The sequence below is a fragment of the Eschrichtius robustus genome, chromosome X, assembly GCF_028021215.1.
Source record: "Eschrichtius robustus isolate mEscRob2 chromosome X, mEscRob2.pri, whole genome shotgun sequence".
NCBI lineage: Eukaryota > Metazoa > Chordata > Mammalia > Artiodactyla > Eschrichtiidae > Eschrichtius > Eschrichtius robustus.
Window position 1 is genome coordinate 63,967,885 of NC_090845.1, and position 23,158 is coordinate 63,991,042.

The window sequence follows — 23,158 nt, forward strand, 5'->3', positions numbered from 1 at the left end:
AGGATACTGGGGAAGTGAAGATGCAGAGGTAGTAGATGAATTGTGGGCAGTATCAAGGGGTTGCTGACGTCTTCAATCATTTTAGGGACTTCATTTTAGAAAAATGTACATCTTATCCAGCACTACGTAAACTCTGCCCAGAAATATCACTTTCACACTTTGGGGCTTGGCCTGGGGATAGTGCTAATGTAATCATTCAACTACCACGTAGCTCAGACATTCTGTGACATCTCATTAAGTGAATTTATCAAAATATTGCCCAGGTAAATATTCTAGGAGGTGGTGTGTGATCTCATTTGCTGGAAGCAGGTGGGGACACTACACAGGAATCTTCCACTCATTACCTTTCTTGATCCAGATGAGGTTGTAGGTGCCCCTAGGCGATAGATAGCTCTGTGAAGGCCAGAGCCTGATGGAATTGAGTTAGAAGGTTCTGGGTTAACAGAAAGGATTTTGAATAGTGATTACACTGAGGACAGAATAATCTTGACAAGAAGAACTCCCTGCTTTTTATTTTCAGAAAGGGTCTCAAGGTTAATGTGGACGAGATGGAGAATCTGATGAATCCTGCTGCCAGCTGCTGTCCAGAGTTTTTATTTTATAGAAGGCCTTGATTTTAGACTCAGAGAGCACCTGCTCCTTAGGAAGAAGAAAAGTCCTGGATATCGGCACTACAGCACACTCACCCTTGCCAATTAGGGGCGGTCCCTCTGTCTCTTGGTAAGGAGTATCCTCATTTGCCTTATGAGTATGGGCTGGACCTAGTAGTGGAGGTCGAACAGTGAATTCATGTGATGTTTGGGAGGAGTAGGGGTATAGGGAAGGCTGGCAGTGAAACTCTGACAAAGCAAAGGGCCTGAGTCTTGAAACCAATCATGAATAGTCTACTCTCAGCCAGGAGCTTACAGGCAAAGGGGACATGGAAGTGCAGTGGGTGACAAACAGTACCAGGGCTGACTGTAGCTGGACAGGCAGTGGGACCCCACTGGACCAGAGACTTGCCTGAGAGGCTACCTAAGACCCCCTGAGTGTAACCCAATCTGGATATAAGTGACTTTCATCAAACACTTACTATGTGCCAGGCTCTTTGCTAGGCTCTTTAATGCAATGATCAGATTTAAGCCCCAGCACCCTATAAGGTGGGTACTATTATTATCCCTAATTTACAACTGAGGATACTGAGGCACAGAGAGGTTTTGCAGCTAGAATTCCCTGTGCAACACTGAACCACTGTATTAGACTATCTTCCCTAGATCTCGTCTGATCTGAGCTATTATGGGAAAGGTTTGTTTATTTTATCTTGTGATGGGTCTGTTCTGCAGGTGCCAGGATGGAATGGGTGTAAAGAGGAAGTGACAAGGACATGCGCTCCATGGCTGAAGGAGGAGTCTGCCTTGGTGCTGAGGCGATGTGGCTGACCCTGAATCCAGGTTTCCATTTTCATGCAGTGATCTATTGGTTTGGAAAGGCTGGAGGTGGGATGGTGTCAGTAGAGGAGGGGGTTCTGGCTACTTGGTTAATGAGTTATACTGCACATAGAGCACTCTGGAGAACTGGAACTGGAATGCAATCCACTGTCATTCACTCTGTGCATAAAGAACTGGAGCTCTTGAGAACAGAGCTCTAGTAGCTTTGATCCTAACTGCTAGCTGGATGGTAACTAAGAGCTGGAGGTCTCGTTCTATATTCTTCTTGTTGAGTCTGCCAAGACACAAGGCAGAGTTATATGGCTCTATCATTCACTGCCCCCAGGTGGAAGTCCCAGAAACCAATGGCATTCTAGGGCAATAATCTCTCCTCTCCTAGCAGCGAAGCAGGCAGAGGGGGCCCAGCTGGCACAGATCCTGTGCCAGCTGGGCCCCCTCTGTGCCTGAAAAGGCACAGGAGCCTTTTTAGACACCTTTCTCAAAGTGCGTGCATCAGAATCATCCCTAGATTTTGAAAGTGCAGGTTCTGATGCCCCAGTCCAAACCTACCTGATCAAGATCTCTGAGAGATCTAGAAATCTGCATTTTTCAACTGAGTGATTCCGATATACATGAAGCCCTTCATGAGCCATTTCCTACTTTTCTACCTCATCTGCTGCCATTATCTACTTTGAACCTTAACCCTCCAGCAATGTGTGTAGTTCCCCCAATCCGCCAAGCTATTTCACAGTGCTGCTTCTGCAAGGCCCTTCACCTCCTTGTCTCCCCAGCACACTCCTCTCCATCCTTTGAAGTCTTCTTCACCACAACCTCCTTACTGAGAAATCTTACTTTCCTTCTCTACAGCTGTTTCTCAACCATTTTTTGATTATCATTCCCTCACCCAAGGAGCCTTTTTAGACACCTTTTTCTAATTGACCTCTCCACGAAATTTTATATCACAGATGTACTGTACATCTGTTATGTACTGTGACCCTTTGGAAAACCATAAACTATGTAACATCTAAGTTTCTTGCCGCCCCCGCCCCCCTACCACCTGACCCGGCAAGAATCAATTTTTGCTCCCTTGGGGGCAGTATCACCCCCCCCCCCCCCATTGAGAATACATGCTCTGCAGCAGCAGAAGACACTGCTATCCAAACCGGTCTTCTTGAGGTTCACCTTTGGTTTCTCTGATAAGTCTTTTCTGATTCTCCTCCTATCTCTCTGACCACTCCTTCTCAAGACTCAACTTTGTAGGTCTTTCTTCTCTTGCCTGCCTTGTAAACACTGGCATTCCACAAGGCTCATTATTCGAGTTTTTTCCCCTGTATTATTTTACACATGCTTCCCAGGTTATTTTGTCTATTTCCTTAATTTTAATTACCACCTATCATGCTACTGGCTCCCAAATCTGTATCTTCAGTGAAGATGATTCTCCTGAGCTCCAGCCTCTTGCTAGTCTAAGTACGGGCCACAAATTGGCAGCCTTTAGTATTGCCTGGGAGTTTTGTTAGGAATGCAGAGTCTCAGGTTCCCCCAAGACCTGAACCAGAATCTCCATTTTAATAAGATCCCTGGGTATTTTGTATGCAGATTAAAGTTGAGAAGTCATAGGCTGGACCCCATTGCAGACTCTTTAATAGACATCTTTAATTAGATGCTCCATAGGCAGAGCAGTCCCCGTCCCCTACTCTTCTTGGTTAAAGGTAACACAATTACTCAGTCATCTACACAAGAAATCTAGATCACTCCTTCCTTATCATTTATATCAAACTGGTTACCATTCCTACCTATTCTAGCTATGAAATGGCTCTTGAATTTATTCCCTCGTCTATGCTCATCACCACAGCTTTCACCTCCTTTAGGATAGATTATTATCACAGTAAAGGTCCTAACAGATTTCTCTGTCAACATTCTGGCCCCCAACACTCACCGATTTATCTACCAACTATTGCCAGAATCATATTCCTAAAGTGCAAATCTGATCATGTTACCTCTTCCTGGCTAAAGATTCCTTCAGTGATTCTTTACTCTTTAAAACCAAGGTTCTTAACCAGGGATCCACACATGGGCTGTAGGAGATCCTTAGACTTTCTGAAACTATAAGGAAAAATTTGTGTATGTACATTTTTCTAGGGACAGTGTTATACAGCTTTCATCAGATTTTCAGAGGGGTCCATGACCAAAATAGGTCAAGAACCACTGACCTGAAGGATCAAGTCCAAGCTGTTCAGCTTGACAAACGGGACCCTTCATACCTCTCCCACCTCACCTCCAGCAACTTGCCTATAGGAGCCCTTGGTTTCAGCTTTAATTATAGACTTGGAAGTGCCCTCAGCTTTCACGCCTCTGTGCCTCTGCACATGCTGTTCCTGGAATAACCCCAAGGTCACATACACAACTAGTAAGTGGTGCAGTCCACTCCTTCTGGACACCCCACTACCTTGTGCCTAACTCTAGCATACACCGACCATATTATGCCTCTATTGTAACAGCTTCCCACTTTGTTCCAAGCAGTTTTTATTATAAAAAGTTTTATTAATAAAAGTAATATAATCATATTAGAGAAAATATAGGAAAATATATGAAACAGAGAAAAGGTGCATGTGTATATCTATGTGTGTATATACCCACATATACATATAGTATATATATAGTGTGTGTGTATGTGTATACATATATATATATATATATATATATATATATATATATATATATATATGTATGTATATATCATACTATCATCATGGTCACAAAGTCACTGGTATCATTTTGTTGTATTTCCTTCTAGAAATTCTTTTCATATGCAGATATTTTTTACATATCTCTAATCAGAGTGAATATATGATGTTGTAGCTACCTGCCCTTTAAAAGCAAAGCCAACGATATACGATATGCATTTTTTCTTGTTATGCAGTTGCCCTAACCACCATTTTTAATAGTTATATAATAGCCCATCAAGTGGATATGTTGCAGTATACTACGTAACCATCCCACTGTTGTTGAATATTTAGGTCTCCTTCCCTCCTTTTTTCTTGGCTATTATACGTGAAAGAGAAATTACCATCTTCATATACACAGCTTTTCCATATTTTGGATTGGCTTATTTCCTTAGATTACCAAGAGTAATAGATGTATGAGTTAAGATCTTTCTTCCCTTGGTTCAAATTTGGTAGAAGTAAAATATATACATGTATATATAATGTTTCAATTTTTCTTCCTCTTAATTATTAGTGATACTAGATATTTTTTCATGTTTGTTTACTATTTGTTTCCTCTTTTGTAAATTGTCTGTTCATGTCTTTTACTCATTTATCTGAATATTAGTGTTTTAAAAAATCAGTTAGAATAGTTAATGATTTTAACCCTTTGTTAATATTTGCTGTAACTATTTTTTTGCCTCTTTTTATTTTGGTAAAATTTTAGCTGCAAAAGTTAGAAAAAATCTCATTACAGAAATTTTGAAAACTAGAGAAACACATTTTAAAAAATCATTTTAATTCTGTCACCCTAACATAACCACTATTATCATTCCCACTAAATTTTTTTTAAAAATGCATGTATTTTACAAAGTTGTAATTGCAGTGTGCAAACAATTTTAAAACCTGCTTTTTTATTAACCCAGAAGTATTTTTCTGAAATGCCCCATAGTCTTCATAATCATCATTTAAAATAATAGCATAATATTCCATGGAATGGATTCACCCTTTCCTTATTGCTAGATATTCATGTTATGTCTAATTTTTTAAAATAAATAACACTGGTAAATATCTTCAGGTAAATAGTTTCTTTTCCATATTTTGAATTATTTTCTTAGGAAACATTCTCAGAAGTAGATTACTAGATAAAAGGGCATTAATACATGCTGGTTACCAAACTGTTTTCTTAAGGGGTTGACCCAAACCACACTATTACTAGCAAACTGAGTACCATTCTTTTTCAGTTCTATTAAAGATAAGCTTAAAAAGAGGCTACCTACTTATTTGCATTTCTTTGATTAGTAGTGATGAACATTGTCCCACGTTTTCCAGTTGTGCTTAAAACTCCTTTGTAAATTATCTATTCATGTTCTTTGCCCATATTTCTTCTTATACATCATATTGTATGAATGTCTGAGAAAATGCAAACCTGTCACATTTTGTCATATTTATGTCAAATATGCCTTTCTAGTCTGTGTTTAGATTTTATTTTTGAAATGGCCATAAAAGTTATTTTGGTTTTAAAATTTTATACAAATATGTTGATCTTTCCCTTTGTTTGTTTTTCTTCTATTCTTTCCTAAGCTTAGAAAACTATTCCCCTTTAGAAGCCTGATGAATATTCATTCATTCTAGGTTTTTTTTTTTTTTCCTAATTTGCTTTTTTATATTTAACTCTTCAATCCAGCTGCCACTTATTTTAGTTTATTACAGGAGATGAGGGTATAAATGCTACAAGCTGTCACAACATCATTTACTGAACAATCCTTTCCAATCACTTGCAACACATCCTTTATAACTGATTGAATTCTTATATGCAACAGTCTCTTTGGGGAGTGTACTATAACATCATTTGGCTAATCTTATACCAGCCGTACCAGTGTTTTCATTATCATAGTTTTGTACGTTTAATATCTAATAGCATTAGTCTCTCATTACTCTTCTTTTGCAGAATTTTCTTTGAAAATCACTCTTCTTTGGCTTTCAGATGCAATTATTTGCTGTTTTACCTCTAAGAGATAAACTTCTTGAGGGTAGAATTGGTTTATTTCCTTAGAATATTGCTGAGAATAATAGTACTGGGTCAACAGGTACAAACATTTTCCCCACTCTTAACATTTATTTCCAAAGTTTTCAAAAAGAGTGTGCCAATTTCACTGTAATCCTGGCAGCACCTGGATATTTTAAAATAAAAGATTTTTTTTCAAAATTGGTAGGGGAAAAATGTACCATGCTTCAATTTCTGTATCTCTGCTTATTAGTGATGATAAAAATATGCTTGACACTATGTAGGTGCTTAATCAATGCATGTTGAATGAATAAATGGCATGTATGAACCTGTACATGTATTTGGGGATGCAGGGGTTTAAACAGATATTGTGGTTATAAAAGATAAATGCCCGCTAGATGTAAGTTTGTGGGCTAAATGCCTGTAGTCCATCTGCAGAGAGGTTCTAGATGCGCCAAGAACCCCTTGGAATTTGGACCTGAATTGGGGCAATCCCTAGAGACTCTTGGTAATTTATATTTACCACAGGCATGTCTGTTTCCAGGTAGGATCAGCTGCAAGCTGTCTGAAACAGTTAAGATAATGGCGTGTGGGTATGCCCACACCTGCATACAGCCCAGAGGCAGCCATAATTGGCTGGAGATAGAGTGTGTTTCCTTTGGCAGCAAAACAGTAATAAGAAGTGGCAGGTACCTGGGTATTCCACTGCAAACTGACCCAGGCCCTAGGAGGCCTTAAGTGGTGAATTTAAATACATAAGCTGCTCCAGTGTCACATGCAGAAACTAGAGCTGACTTGTAGGACTGGGCATTTCCCATGAAACCACACTACTTTTCTTTTCAACTTGCTAAGCATGAGAAGGCATAGAAGTCCTTGGTTCAGAGAAGCTTGGTTTTGTCCCTTTTATCTATAGCTTGAAGCAGACAGGGTCATTTTTTCCTCCTAGAGATCACTGTCTTGATTTTGAATTTTTTTAATAGAGCAAAAACTAACAAAAGGCAGGTTGTTTCTCTTTGTTTTTAAGGCCATGTAAAACTCATTACTAAACACAGCTTCTCTATGCTCCATCACCTCAGTTGTAGATTCTAGTAGTAAACTTACTCAAGGATTTCCTTGGTCATGAAATCTATCCATTTGATGAAAAGAATTCCATATTATTACCTTAATCTGCATATGCTGAAATTGTGCTCAAGATTTTATTCTGAAAAATAAAGTGCTGTTCTCTCTAGACTCAAGAGCACTAGAGTATCAAGGTCATGGCAGATAGTATGAACAACTGGTGTGTGAATGATGCATTGGCAGTTCCTACCACTGCTGCTTTATTACACTCAAATAGCACATTGATAAATTCAGTTTTTAAACTCCTTCTCCTCTGGAGGGGGGGATAAATTAGGAGTTCGGGGTTAACAGATACACACTACTATATATAGAATAGGTAAACAACAAGGACCTACTATATAGCACAGGGAACTATACTCAGCATCTTGTAAAAACCTATAATGGAAAAGAATCTGAAAAGTATAACTGAATCACTTTGCTGTACAGCTGAAACTAACACAACTTTGCAAATTAACTATACTTCCATAAAAATAAATAAATAAATAAATAAAATCCTTCTCCTCCAACATGTACTACAGCCATCTTAAGCAAGATACTAAATGCTGAATAAGGCTCAGCAGTCCCTGTCAGACAGAGTATAGCTGTTTGAAATGTTAACATCAAACTCCAAAAGGACTTTTCCTGTAACTCTAAGTAGCACCCAACAGCTGTTTCACAAGCCCTTTCGCCTTAGGGTAACACCTAACTCTCAGTTGCCACTTTGCTGCTTAGAGATGGCAGCATAAGCCTCCTTTTTAAAAAATTTATTTATTTTATTTATTTATGTTTGGCTGCATTGGGTCTTCGTTGCTGCGCACGGGCTTTCTCTAGTTGTGGCGAGTGGGGGCTACTCTTCGTTGCGTTGCGCGGGCTTCTCATTGCAGTGGTTTCTCTTGTTGCGGGGCATGGGCTCTAGGCACGCAGGCTTCAGTAGTTGTGGCACATGGGCTCAGTAGTTGTGGCGTGTGGGCTTAGTTGCTCCGCGGCATGTGGGATCTTCCCGGACCAGGGCTTGAACCCGTGTCCCCTGCATTGGCAGGTGGACTCTTAACCACTGCGCCACCAGGGAAGCCCTAAGCCTCCTTTTTGATTCTTCAGCCTTTTGTTTTAAATCTGTTCTCATCAGTTCTCCATCTATTCAAAAATCTGTTTGCCACTCCTTTCAAGAACTAGCTCTAAAATTCACCTCTTCCAAGACTTCCATGATTAATTGCTCCCTATTGCTAAATCTCTTCAGCTCATACATATATTCATTTGGTACCAAAATTGATGTTGCTCCCTAATTATTCTAGTTTTAATAATGTTTCTAGAGTATAAGTTCCTTGAAGACAGGGGAATTTCCAGAAAGCTTAAAAGGAATTTAGAGATTGTCTAGCTATCTAGATTAATATCCTTTGCTCTGCCCATTTTCCTGATGAAGAGACTGAGACCGAGAGAGGTTAATCTGTCCTAGTCAGTCAGCCAAGTTTGTAGAAAAACTAGGCATAAAGCCCAGGTGCCCTGACTTTCAATAGTACACTTTCCACTATATTATGTCATCTTTTATTTTACTTGTATCTCTTCAGAAGGCGTAGTAAAGTGTCATACACACACACACACACACACCACATCTCTCAATAACTGCCAATACAATAAACATAAGAGTTTACATAAATAAGAAACTGAATCAAGGAAAGAGATAGAAAGCAGAAAGGTCATTTTCTTACTTCTTTGCATGATGCCACCCTCCGGACCAGTTGATCGCTACTTTGCACATTCCATCAATCAGGCACTGGGCAGCTGTGATTGTAGCCCCTCCTACAGCTGCTGCATAGTCAAATATTCCTTCAGTGGCTGGGCAGTCATAACCTTCAGGCAAACATCAGAAGAGCTTGTTAAAAGATAAGCTGGAAAAAGAGGGGTGTGATATTATGATTTATAATAAGGAATATACAGTTAACCCTTGGACAACATGGGTTTGAACAGCGCAGGCCTATTTACAGGTGGATTTTTTTTTCAGCAGTAAATACTACAGTATTACACCATTAGCGGTAGGTTGAATCCGCGGATGCGCAACTGCAGATGTGGAGGGCTAACTATAAGTTATACTCAGGTTTTCGACTGCACGGAGGGTGGGTGCCCCAAACCCATGCGCTGTTTAAGGATCAACTGTATTTCTTCCCAGTTTGTGGCACAGAGTTCCTAAAATTCTTGGAATTCCTAAATGATGAGTTATAGATGTGTCTTGGTCATATTAATGAGGTAACTTGTGGACCACATCTAAGGATGGGGGTTGGTTGCCAGTAGAATTATGAGGGTTGGAACTATCAGTTCCACCCCCCTGACCTCCTGTGTGAGGCGAGAGGAACTGGTGATTGAGTTTGTAAAAAATGAATAAACAGAAACTTCAATTAAATAGTCAGGAGACCAGAAGGGGGAGCTCTCACACCCGGAAAGATAACCAAGTTTAACAAGAAGAAAGACTTCTCTTCTTTCCTGGCAAGGACTCAGTCAATGAAAAGCCATGGACTCTTTTTTTTTTTTTTTTTTTAAACCATAGCTCTCCCAAGTTCCTTTCCCTCTCTGTAAAAGTGTTCTCCTTCCCTTGCTATGGCTTGCCATGGTTGCAGACCCCAAATTGCAATTCTCTGCTGATCCCAAACAAACCCATCTTTGATGGAGAAATATCTGGCAGCCTACTTGTTTAGGTCAACAAGTTTAATCACCAATTGGCCAATGACTTAATCATTCATGCCTATGTAATGAAGCCTCCATAAAAACCCCAAAGGAGAGGGTTTGGAGAGCTTCTGGGTTGGTGAACACGTAGAGATTTGGGGAGAGTGGCACACCTGGAGAGGACATGGAAACTCCACGCCCTTTCCCCATACCTTGCCTTTATGCACCTCTTCCATCTGGCTGTTCCTGAGTTATATCCTTTAATGATTAACTGGTAATCTAGTGAACATATGGGTTTCCTGGGTTCTGTGAGCCGCTCTAGCAAATTAATTAAATCCAAGGAGGGGGTCATGGGAATTTCTGATTTATAGAGAGTTGGACAGAAGTACAGGTAACAACATGGACTTGTGCTTGGCATTCTGAGTTGGTGAGGTTGCTAGAACCTCCAATTTGCAGCCTGTCAGCCAGAGCACAGGTAACAGCTTGGGTTTGCAATTGATGTCTGACGTGGAGAGAAGTCTTGTGGGGCTGAGCACTTCACCTGTGGAATCTGATGCTCTCTCTGGGTAGAGAGTGTCAGAACTGAGTTGAATTGTAGGACACCAAGCTGGTGTCCTGAGCATTGTTTGGTGGTGTGGGGGGAAATTCCCCCCTCCACACATTGGAATTGGGTCCAGTACCCTATTAGGAGGAGTAGGTTGAGGTATGACAACAACATACCCTACCAGAAAGCTACTGTGCTAACATCAGCTCCAAATGAGAGCTAAACGCCTTCAATGTCGGGGAAGGAATTCTTTAGTATTAAAGCTAGAAAGACTAAACCTTGAAGATTAGTCACATCCTATAGATGGAGAAACTGAGGACTGAGAGGTGATATGTCATATCTGTGATGACACAGAGCCAGGTCTGGGACCCCCTGGTGTCTTAAGCCCGCACCCCCGCCCCACACACACACCTCCAGTCCAATGTTCTTCTACTAAATCATGCTGTTTCTCTAGACTATCCTATTGGCCACTTATGGCTTTTAAAAATGCAGCTGTTTAATGAGAGATAAGGTATCAAACTTAGCAAGAACATAAATATACACTGAAGTTAAAATATAAGGTCACAGGACAGTTAAATCAGTGTACATACAGCCAGACCCAATCTGGGCACTGCTGTTAGGGCGCCAAGCAACTGAAAGGTTTTCCTCCATTTGATCCAGCATTAATTTTGCTCAACTCATATGGGAGTGTGGTTAAACAAAGAAATTAATATTGTGGTTAACACATTAGTTGTTAATTTAAAAGTATTAAACACCATCATGCAAGTTACAAAAGATTAAGTAGTTATGATCTATAGATGGAGGTCATCTATCTCCCGTCATTGCCTAGTGATGACTTTACCTAGTCCATATTCTATGGAGTCTGGATGATCATCATCTCCTTCTTGGCTGACCTCCTGGAGATGCTGCAGATAGGCATCGGTGTGGAAAGTGGCCATCTCCTCCATGGAGGCCACTTTGGGCTTAACTATCCTAATAATAACAGGGAACAAAGAAAGGTGAGTGAGTCAGATCCAGAGTATGCCAGAACCTGGAAGCAGGAGCCAGTAGTTGGAGCAAAAATACAACTTCCAGCTTCTGGTTCCAGGAGGCTGAGGCAATAAACACGTTCTGTTCCTCCACTGCAATACAGTCTTCATTTCCTCACATCTACGTGGTGACTCCATTAAAAAGGGGTGAGAGGATAGATATCTCCCTTGAGTTTATAGGCGGGTTAAAAAAAAAAGAGTTATTATATTTAAGTTAAATAATCAGGTATTAGAGAAAATTTTGCTCTGTGAGTTACAACTTTCATGACAAACCAGTAGGAAGAGATATTTTCATTTGAATCAGTTTTCCTAATTGGGCAAATACAATCCTTTCAACTATATTTTTACTTTAATAGGCAGCTGTATTGTCGTGAATTTTGAACTTGGAGTCAGAGAACTGGCTTCCCGTCCTAATTACCAGCTCTATAACCTCAGATAAGCTGACTGTTCTGTAGTTCAGTTTCCTCATCTGTAAAGTGGGGATATCTTCTGGGACTTAGGTGAAGATTAAATGATAACATACATAAAAATGCTTTGTGGATAACTGTCATTATTATTAATATTAAAGGATAAAATATAGGCAACCAAAAAATGTGAAAGTTTCTATAATTGGTCCCTCACATCTGCTGGACCAGCATCACCTGGGAGCTTGTTAGAAAGGCAGAATTTCAGCCTCCCCTCAGACCTACTGAATCAGAATTTGTACTTCAGTGCTCACTTCAGCAGCACATATACTAAAATTGGAATGATACAGAGATTAGCAAGGCCCCTATGCAAGGAGGACACTCAAATTTGTGAAACATTCCATATATTTTGGATTGGGAGTTTGGGCTTAGCAGATGCAAACTATTATATAGAAAATGGAGAGACAACAAGGTCCTTTGTATAGCACAGGGAACTATATTCAGTATCCTGTGATAAACCATCATGGAAAAGAATATGAAAAAGAATATATATATATCTAAATCACTTTGCTGTACACCAGAAACTAAGCAAGATTGTAAATCAACTATACAATTAAAAAAAAAGAATTTGTGTTTTAACAAGGTGATTCATTTGCACATTCAAGTTTAAAAAGCATGACCCAGGCCACAGGGAGGCATTAGTGTTTTTTTTTGCTTGCTGAAGGGGAACATGCCCATGAGTTTCTCCTCAATTAATATGGTTATACAGGCTACTACCATCACCAAGCAAGCTCAGCCTCAAAAAGTAAATATATATAGCCAAGATCCAAGGAGTCTTGCTTCTTCTTCAAGAAAACATGTCTACACCCTCAGAAGTGATAACTCTGCCCATTACAATAAAAATTTTACAGTTTCTTGTACCATGTTTCCCAGCCCTAATTGCTCCCTCTTTTAATACCCTTCCTCTTCCTTAACAAATCCTTACTGAAAGCCTCCCTACTTAACAGCAAGGAAATTAGACAGTTTTGCTTTGCTTTGATTTCTTGTTTGTCAAAGTAATTTTTTGAACTGTTAAATAACTTTAATGGAAAGCATGTAGTTTTTCTGTTTACCAAACATATGGGTTAAAAAACAGTTGAAAAACATTCATAAAGAAGATATTCAATAAATGATTTCCTTAATAATAAGGATAAAATTTACACTACCTTCTGGGAGATAAATGAAGCATATCACACTAGCCAGCATAGACAGATGCTCACCCAATTGGCCAGAAAATGTCACAAATAATCCTACAAGTGTCAGGGTTATAATATTTACTCTTATAATGACAAACAGCAAGTTCATTTTTTTGTTTTGTTTTAAAGAAGCACTTAGCTCTGTGCTGAGTTATGGCCTTGGTTCCAGGAGTTTCCTTTGGTCTTGACTGTCTCCAGGCTCATCATTAAAGTTTGGTGGTGGTAATGGTGTATCTAAAAGTCTTAAGTTGAACCCATACTCTCAGGTCTGGCTTAGGAAAGACAAAAAACAAACAACCCCAAAACCAGAACACCTCCTAGCTGAACATCTTTTTTTCTATCAGATAGGTTTTAGTACCCAAATGTACTCACCCCGAAACCTCCACAAAACACCTATCCCTAGGATACTTCCCTCCCAGCAATAAAGTCCTATTTCTTAACTGCTTCATGCACTTTTTTCGAGTTTTCTTAATTCTTCAAGAGCTTTTATTAGGTTACAGGCAGATTACCAACACTGTGAATCACAAAAAACTTTTTAAAAAGGACCATTCTCTCCCTAATTAGCCCCACTGTGAAGCAGGAAGTTAAGGCTATGAACACCTGGGTTCAGGGCTCTGTTCAAGCACAACTTACCTCATTTGCTTATGCAGTGCATATGCTTCAATCAAGGAATGTACCATACTGGCCTAAAAACATCAGCAAAAAAGGAAGAAAAAAAAGGCAGAAAATAGTCTTAAATGTTTAATTCAGAGAAATCCCATCGACTTCATCATCCTGAACAAAGGAACTAACTTTTAACTCCCCTCCCTTCTTTTTACTTAACAGTTACAAAGCACTTTAGACGATACAAAGTATCTAAATCGCTAAGGAGAAAGCTATCGGGCCTTACGGCGGCGGTGGAACACTTTTCTCCTGCAGCTTCCCCTCCCTTCTTTTTACTTAACAGTTACAAAGCACTTTAGACGATACAAAGTATCTAAATCGCTAAGGAGAAAGCTATCGGGCCTTACGGAGGTGGTGGAACACTTTTCTCCTGCAGCTTCTTCTCCACTTCGGGGATCCCCGACAGTAGAGACACCATCCCCTCCATGCCATCCCCTCCCCCGCACCTCCACCCCACCCCCACCTGTCCATTGGACGCCCCGCTGCGCTCTCAGGAAACTCTCTAAGGGAACACTTCCTCCATCACCTGGTACAGCCGCCCAAATTTCTGCTGAAGATTTCCCCCAGCTCTGTATCCTCTTCGCTTCCTAATGCCCTCCCGTCCACCGGCCCCCCACCCACACCCCCAAAGCCCACGGTCTTTCATCCCAACCTTTCTTACCCGTTTGGGGACTTTGGCCAGGGAGTCGCACATGCTAACATACTCGGGACTGTAAATGTAAACCGGGGGCAGCGACTGCCCACCGTCCGCCGGTTCCTCCGGCTCCTCCATCTTCCACTTACAGCCGTTCCGGAGCCACCGTCCGGATCCGGCTTTTTTCGGACTCAGCCCGGGCTCCGGTTCCTGCTCCTCTGATCGGCCGCAGCGGTGCTCCCTGGTCAACATTCCCTCCTAGTTTCGAGATCGCCGGTGACACTGTCCCTGCTCCCCATCCAATTGAAGGAATGCATGGGCCTTCTCAGGCCAGAACCCCTACATTTAGTGACTACAGTTCAAAAACGGAGGTCGGCAGATATAAAAGCCCAAATAGCTGCCAATTAGGATCGATATTTTATAGCACAAATAAGCACAGTCAAAACTAACCATTGTTGCCCTACGGGGCCATTTGAGATGAAGTCAGACCAGCTTCAGAGCATGCTGGGAGATGTAGTTTCGAGGGATTTGAGTAGCGGAAGGAAGAGTCGGGGCTAATTACTAAAATAGCCGCGAATTTGAGTTTTAGCGCTAAAAAAAAAAAAAAAAAAAAGGATCAGCGTCAACGCTTTATGAATTGTCTCAATCTGCAAACACACCCATATAAATATCTAAAGACAGACACAATGTGGCCACTAAGAGCCCAGCACCACCCAACACATCAGACGGGCTCTTTTTGGTGGGGGATTAATTAATGGTACAAACTGTTTGAAAAGTTTACACAGTCAATTCTGTGCCGCAACTTAGTTCACTGCTTTTCATCATTAACTATCCATGTCCATATAAGAGTTAACAATCTCAATAATTTACTCTGGCAAAGCTGGTACCACTTTCCCAAGATGCTGGCTGGTACTCTGTAAATTGCTTCATAGATTCCAGTCAAGCAATGATGTCAAATCACTCCTTGAAAATTCACTTGGAGTTAAGTGTGTAAGCAGATACTTTCAGTGATGTCTGGAAACTGCAGCTCTTCTTCCTTCCCTCCTTTTTTTCTCTGCAGCTATACAAGGGTTAGGGAAATATTTTAGGTTTAGTGTGAGGGTTCACATTAAAGAGTATCCTGGAACAGTTTTAGAATTACCATCAGTATTTCCAGGTTCTTGGGGGCCCCCTATGATTTGATGCAAACTAGCCAATGCCCAAGGCCCCAACTCTCACATCAAAATGAATTGACCTCTCAGACAATCCAACATTCTAGTTTGCTTTTTTCCCCCTACTCTTTAAACAGTTATGGAGTATTGTGATATGCACTTGGATATACTATCTTATTTCATCCTTGCAACAGTCCTATAAAGGAGGTTGTAATACACCCATTTTACAGATGCAGTTTAGAGAAAATAACTGTTCAAAGTCACACACACAAGCAGAAAAGCAGGAATTCAAAACCAGGTCTGCCTGACACTGAAGTTTTTGAACATTCCCTTTACTATATAAACTTGATTCCTCCAGGATGACTCCGTGTTAAATCTAACTTTGTTCAACCCTCCATTTAGTATCCCCTCAATACTTAGTATTCTGGATTTTTTTTTCTCCTGTGATGTGTTTCTTTAGCTAGACTGTAAGCTCTCATGCTTCTTTTGCATCTTCCCATAGCAACTAGCTCAAAGTTCTGCCATCATTCAATCATTCATCAAACTTTATCTGACATCAACTAAGTGTACAGTACAGCTGAGGATTCAATCCTCAAGATGAATTACAGTCTGATCTCTGCTCTCAGGGAATTTGCATTCTTGTAGATGAGACGGATACACAAGAAGCAGAGTCAGATAATGAATGTAGGATGCTTGTTTAATAACCAAGCATTAAGTACTTAATAACTGGTACTTAGTAAATGGCAACTAGGGTTCTTATTCAGTGACATCTGAGAGGGTCCTAGTGGATAGATGGGATTTTACCTGGTGAAGAAGGGAGCCAGGGGAGGGCATGCTGACTAGAATCAACAGCATAAGCAAAAACAAAAAGGAGAACATTTCTAGGCTAGTTTAGTTGAAGGGGCTGGCTCATGAAGTGTTTTGAATACTAGACTAAAGAGAATAGACTTCATCCTGTGGGAAATGGGGAGACATTTAAACAGAAATCTTAAAAGATTTCTACAGTAGTAGTGTGTAGGGAAGATTAGCTATTGAAAGACTACAGGCAGTGAGAGTGCTGCAATGGATCAGATAAGAAATAATGATCATTTATGATTTTGTTTTGTTTTTTTGTTCTTCTTTTTTTCTTTTGGCTGTGCCGCGTGGCACGCGGGATCCTGACCAGGGTTAGAACTCGTGCCCCCTGCAGTGGAAGCATGGAGTCCTAACCACTGGACCGCCAGGGAATTCCAAAGCGATGATGATGTAAACTAGGGAGGGTAGGGGCAATGGAAACAGAGAGGGAGAAACAATGCACAGGGTAGGTTCAACAGGACTTCCTTACTACTAGTGCTTGAATATTGGTGAGAGCAGACGGAGAAGAGTTATTGAAAATTCTTAAAGTCTGTGTGAAGAGAAGGCCAGCAGTATCAATATAAGGAAGAGGGAAATGAGAAGGAAGAACTCAGACGGTAGGGCAGGTGCTTAACCCAGTTTATTTCCCCACATAGATAAGAGATAGCTAAAGTCATAACAGTGGTTGAGATAGTCAAGGGAACATGGCTGTCTCCGCTGCGATGTCTAATCATCATATGTAACTTAACATTTTCAAACCAAACTCCTGATTTTCCTATCCAAGTCTTTGCCACCCCTTCCCCATCTTTCATAGCTCAGTAGAGATACCAACGTCTATCCAGTTGCCTAAGCCAGAAACCTGGGAGTTATTTGTATTCCCTCCTTTTCTCTCACTCCCAAATCTAATCTATCAATTTCCATTGGTTTCACCTCCAAGACGTGTCTTAACTACCTCCACTTCTCTCCTCTGCACTGCTGCCACCCCAGTCCTGGCACTGTCATCTCTCACTTGGACTTCCTGCAATACCTAGCTGGCTTCTACTTCCACTCTTGTTGACTTACAATCCATTCTTTTTGTAGCCGCAGAGTGAGCTTCTTAAAAAATGTAAATCAGATCATGTCACTTTTTAAAACCTGCCCCACGCCATGGTGAGAATCTTTGAGCTAGGAAGAAGAGAGTGACTTGGAGGAATGCCGTTTGCGGGAGTTGGGAGAGAAAGATGCCAAAAAGGAGACAAAAAAGGAATAGTTGGGTGAGAACTAGTACAGTTGCACAGAAATCAAGGGATGAGAGGGTTACAAGAAGGGAGAGGTAGTAACAATGTCATGTATTGCAAAAGGGTCAGAAACCCCTTTTGCCATTAGGGGTTCACTGGTGCTCTATGAAAAACACACGAGGCAAGGGAGGAAGCCAGATTGCAAGGGGTTAATGAGTGAAGCCAATGCTGTCAAGTGTAACTTCCTTTTTGAAGAAATTTGATTGTGAAAGGAAGGAATTATTATAGTATATCAACCTAGGGGGATGTCAGAGCCCAGGAATATTTTTTAGAATAAGAGAGAAATGCACATGTTTACAGAGGGGAAGGAGTCTATGGGGCTGTAGGAGTTGACTAAAAGGTGAGATCATGACAAGTTGGCAATATAAGGAGGAAACAGGACTTGTCAAGGGCTTTCATGGATAGACAGTGGAGGAAGAGGGCAGGATACAGACTGGCCAACTGAGACTCTAAAGTCTGGACTCTGTTTGATGTGAAAATCGATTTTTCCATGTGTTCTTTCAGTTCTAGCAACAGGTAGCTGAACACTTCAACATGGGGAGCATTGCTTTTAAACTGGAAACAGTATCCTCATTTGGCATACAATGTGGCAAGATGATTCAACTATGGAAAAAGATAAATTGTTGCACAAGGATCTGCAACAGCAAATCCCACAGGGAGGCTGCACACTTATTCATGATTAAGATAGAGCACAAACCATGCCACAGGTCCCAACCTCAACTTTCCACAAGCTTAATACCCATATGATCCTTAACTTGGGAAGAAAACCTTTCTCAAAGCACCAGATTTGCAGTCAGAGGACTTGAAGTCAGAGGAAATAGGTTGAATCTTGGCTCCAAAGTTTACTAGTGTGGTGACCCTGGACAAGTTCCTTGCCTCACTTTCCTTAGCCATTTTTGCTAAAGGTAGTTTTTGAACCAGCAAGGTCAGGATGGGCTATGCCACTTCTTTTGATGATCTCCTCTGCCTTCACTTGCTGGCAGAAGCAGGCAGAACGGAAAGCAAACACATTAAGAAGTCACCGCCCCTCTGGCCACCTTCTTTGTGCATTTTACAATATGCCCACTGATATCTCAACTGTAGTGAACCAACTGACCCTTGTTTTCACATCACTTCCTAATGTCTTTTCCTTGGAGAGTGTCATTGTTGAGAATGTGAACTCTATAGAGTCAAACTGCTTGGGCTCAGATCCCAGCTCTACCACTTTCTGGCTGTCTGATTTTCAACAATTTGCTTATAATGCTTAGTGCCTCAGTTCCCTCATATGGAAGATGGGGATTACAACAGTAACTAACTCACATGGTGACTGTGAAAACAGAATAAGATGGTCCATACCAAGTGCCTGTATAACAATGTCTGGCATTTGGTAAGCACTCAAATATTGATTATCATTTGTTTTAAGAGCTATTATGCCAAATATTCCTTAATTTGGGGGAAAGTCTCCACCCCATTGTTATCCTCACCCGCATACCGCTACTGCAAGAGTACTGTTACTGGTTTGAGAACAGGTCCTTTGCTTTTAGGCCTAGCCTTAAAAGAAATCAGACTTCTGCTAAATAGAGGGTGACCATACCATTCAAACTGGGACACTTTTGAGTGACAGAGAGTGCTATTAATAATTATGCCAGGACAACAGGCATAAACGGGGACTGTCCTGGGCAAACCAAGACCTAAGGTCACTCAAGTTTAATAGGAAATGAAGACTAAATGTGGAAGACACTATATTTATCTCCATTGCATTAGTACAGGTACTAGGTATTTGGTAAGTAGAAAAGGGTCAGAGTAAGAATAACTTTGGACCCATCAGCTGCATAAAATTCTCAGAATGTAGTATAACCTAATTAACCAGGATGGGACTGCAGAGACTGTTCATCCTTGCTGGATAAACCCTCTCTTGTTACACAAAAGGCTAATGAGTAGCAGAACAAGATTCTGCCGAATATTTATAACACTTAGGAGAACGAACTGTTTTTAGGTACCCTCCAGTTGTGCAGGAGCACCACCTGCACACAATTATAATGCTGACCAAAAATTAGTCTTATTCATTCATCAGAACAGGTTCCCGACAGATGTCAATAAGCTAGTTTGAATTCAGTGAGCCTAGTTTGAGCAGTCATGCACTTGAATGATAAAACTGCATTTCTTTACATATATTACATACCATATTATATAATGTATAATATATGATTTACGTATTAATATTATTCTACTTTGACCCAATTATGAGCTTTGACTGTACTGCATAATTAGAGTATGTAAAATAGAGCCATGAAATAAACTCCAATCACAGAAACACATATAAAGTTTTGCACATTGGCACCAGACATGATTTAATTGGAAATTCTAATTTTTTATTCTATTTTCAAAACATAAGTGCTTAAAAAGTGTCCAATGTTGTTTTTTTAGTACCACATGCTTAAAATGAACAAAATATGAATCAAGTTTTCTAAACAGTTGCTTTAAAAGTGAAGTAGCTGTGTATGGGAAGCATAGTGATAGATAACTTCATAAACCCAGAGAAATGTAGCCATCAGGGTCAGTTCAGGTAAATCTGTGTGGGAGGGAGTGGTGGCTTTCAACTGTGCCACTCCAGATGTACTCTCTGTGGCTGGGGTACATTTGCAGCTAGTGAAAAGATAGTTTCAGAACAGGGTGTAAATTTTCTTTATATGTGACCAGAAAATCACGTAATCAGAAAGCTACTTACTGTGTGTTTCCATTTCCTATAAAAGAGGTACTGAAAAGTTTGGCCATCCTTTCTATGTTTCCACTATCTGTTTTCTATCACCCTACTATGTTCATTTATTCATGTGTACTCATAATATTGTCACTGGTTCTGTTACAATTATTTAGAGAGTCCCCCATCCCCATTCTTGGAGAAAAACCTGAAAAACTCTGAAGGAAAATAGGGGATTGAAGTAGGAAGTTATCTGAGTGCAAACAGGGAAATTAGTAGAGTCTTGACAGGAGAAGGAAAATGCTATGGACTGAATGTTCGCATCCCTCCAAAATTCATATCTTGAAGCCTTAATCCCCAATGTGAAGGTATTTGGAGGTGGGAGCCTTTGGGAGGTAATCAGGTAGAGTCCCCATGGTAGGATTAGTGCCCTGAGAAAAAGAAGAAGAGCCGAGAGCTGACTCTCTCTGTGCCATGTGAGGATACAGCAAGAAGGCAGCTATCTACAAACCAGAAAGAGGGCCCTCACCAGACACTGAATCTGCTGGTACTTTGATCTTATATCTCTCAGCCTTCAGAACTGTGAGAAATAAATGTTTGCTCTTTAAGCCACCCTGTCTATGGTATTTTGCTATAGTGGCCTGGAACTGACTAAGACAGAAAGTTAGGAGAAGCATTCTTCACTGGGCTACCTAAACATGAGACTAGGAAAGAGGACTCAAGGAATCCTCCACTATCTTTTGCGTGTCAGCCTGAGGCCATAGTCACACCCCTCTCCCACACACAACACTCATATTTACATACTTAACTCAGTTTGTCAAATGTAGATAAAGATAGATATACAGACATGTCAAAACTACTTAACATTCAGAAAAATTCCCACGTATGCTTAGACACACATACAAATGCAGGTGTTTACGAGAGACAGATACATGCCTGCAGATATCAAGATATACATAGATATGAACACTAGAATCAGGAAGTAAAAATGTAAGTGAATGAGTTTAAAAGTAGATAGGAGGGCAGGGAGTTAGAGGGGGTGGATGCTATAGAGACTGAATAGGTGAGTGAGACAGAGACCAGGTGAGCACAAAGAAAGAGTGCTCAGTAAAGCAGCTATAGACTGGACTGCTATATTCCTGTTCGCCAAAGACAGAGGCTTCGATTATTCTCTGTGTTGCGTGCTGGCCCACTCTTCAGAGCCATGGATTAGTGTACAAGGCTCTCTTCAGGGCACTAACCCGTCTCTAATTCCTTCTCTGTTCCCTAGGTGTAAGACTCTACCCAGACATCTTCTCTTCTGCCCCTCTCCTTTCTGGAATTGGGCTCCTGGCTCCATTTCTCTGGGTTATTCTGCATTTTCTACTACAAATACATCTTTGAGTACCAGCAATCTTCATAAAATGTGATTTTAAGTGTTAATACTGAAATCCTTAAATATACACACTGCACTTGCATTTTTTTGATATTTCACCAAAGGGAGAGTAAGAATTATGTGTGCCGATATAGAGAAGGCAAAAGCAGAGACAGTAAGTTCTGCACAGAAAGGAGTTCATCATTCAGTGTGAGGCAGCATGTGAGTAAAGAAGAAAACCATGATCTGGTACTCTTTTCCCAAGAAAAGGCACTTAGGATAGATATTTCCAATTTATAGCAGCATAAAGTCCAACAATTTAGGGTTTACTCACTTGAAATAATGTTCCAAAGCACCCACCACTCATTCACACAATGAACCAAACATAAGAAAAATCAAACTTTAGGAATAAGTTATTATTAACACCTGCTCCCCAAACAGGAGTTAGAAAACTAAGTTTGTAACAGATCTAGAGAATAAAAACACATGCAAACTTTTATGAACCATGAAAGAATTAAGGCCCGCACTGAAAAGCCTGGGTGAGCAGATGCCTCCAGGCAAGGGTTCACGTCTTCTACACCAGTTAGTTTATCAGAAAAGTTCGCTCTTCTTGGGAGGGATGGGTTGGAAAGGGGCACGGTTGGGAGTGATCAGGCCATCACATTTCAGTTCCATGCACAATGAGGCAGGAGCCAGCTGTCAAAAGGCTCCCAAGCAGCCAGGGCCTAGAGGCCTCACTGCATGGCACAGATGCTGTGAGGCAGGAACTCCTGCACGTAGGTGGCAGCTGCCTTGGAGAGGTAGGTCATGGTGCCAAACCTGCCACTGGGTGCACTGTCATACAGAAGAGTACAGATGCCAGATGCAGGATCCTTTGCCAACATGATATCATCTGCGCCGAGGGTTTTCTGTTTGGTTTTTAAGGGTGGGAGAACACAGGGGAAAGGAAAAATTACTAATCCTACTAATTAAAGTCCTGATTAGAATAACTCAGAGCCTCCTCCCCATCACCAACTAGTTGGATCTTAGGCTGTTTAGACAGGAAGGGATCAGGGTCATGCACAAAATGGTGACTATGAGTTTCTATATATGCATTTTTCACTAGAGCCTAAAATCACATGAAATTATTTTTAAAGCATTAATTGTTTCGAATTTTTGAAAGTTAAATATAATAGGTAATTAGAGTTGTGTTTGTTAAAGAGTCAAATGTTAATACTTACAAATCACCCTAGAGGGACTTTGGTCTGAATCCTTCTAGTACCACTGATTTCAGCATGTATTATTTTATCTTGCATTTCATCATTATTTCTATCTAAGTCGACTTAATTCAAATAGACCTCAAGCTTTCCAATCTAGAGTCTATGCCTAAAAGGGATCACATTTTCTGCTACAACGAGCTAAGAGCAATCAGAATATTTAAAATTAGGACTGTCCTAGAAAAGTCCTAGAGAAACTTTTAATTTCCTTTGCATTCCCCCCCAGGGCCTA

General features: G+C 40.6%; 2 protein-coding genes and 1 non-coding gene across 7 annotated transcripts in view; 1 reads left to right on the forward strand and 2 right to left on the reverse strand.

Moving 5' to 3' along the window:
- HDAC8 (histone deacetylase 8) overlaps nucleotides 1-14,831 on the reverse strand; it is a 245,372-nt gene extending 230,541 nt beyond the window's left edge. For both annotated transcript variants that reach the window (XM_068533040.1, XM_068533039.1), the window contains exons 1-4: nucleotides 14,405-14,831; nucleotides 13,714-13,766; nucleotides 11,255-11,385; nucleotides 8,921-9,062 (exon numbers count right to left, since the gene is read on the reverse strand). In XM_068533040.1, coding sequence (XP_068389141.1) covers nucleotides 8,921-9,062; nucleotides 11,255-11,385; nucleotides 13,714-13,766; nucleotides 14,405-14,629 — 551 coding nt within the window. In that variant the 5' untranslated portion in view covers nucleotides 14,630-14,831. The remainder of the gene's footprint in view (nucleotides 1-8,920; nucleotides 9,063-11,254; nucleotides 11,386-13,713; nucleotides 13,767-14,404) is intronic.
- LOC137757488 (U6 spliceosomal RNA) lies at nucleotides 12,152-12,255 on the forward strand. The gene has a single exon (XR_011072343.1). It is a non-coding gene; the product is annotated as a U6 spliceosomal RNA (small nuclear RNA).
- Nucleotides 14,832-19,968: 5,137 nt separating the features above from the next.
- The window catches only part of PHKA1 (phosphorylase kinase regulatory subunit alpha 1), a 144,172-nt gene continuing 140,982 nt past the window's right edge, over nucleotides 19,969-23,158 (reverse strand). For all 4 annotated transcript variants that reach the window (XM_068533265.1, XM_068533264.1, XM_068533263.1 and 1 more), the window contains one exon: nucleotides 19,969-22,578. In XM_068533265.1, coding sequence (XP_068389366.1) covers nucleotides 22,405-22,578 — 174 coding nt within the window. In that variant the 3' untranslated portion in view covers nucleotides 19,969-22,404. The remainder of the gene's footprint in view (nucleotides 22,579-23,158) is intronic.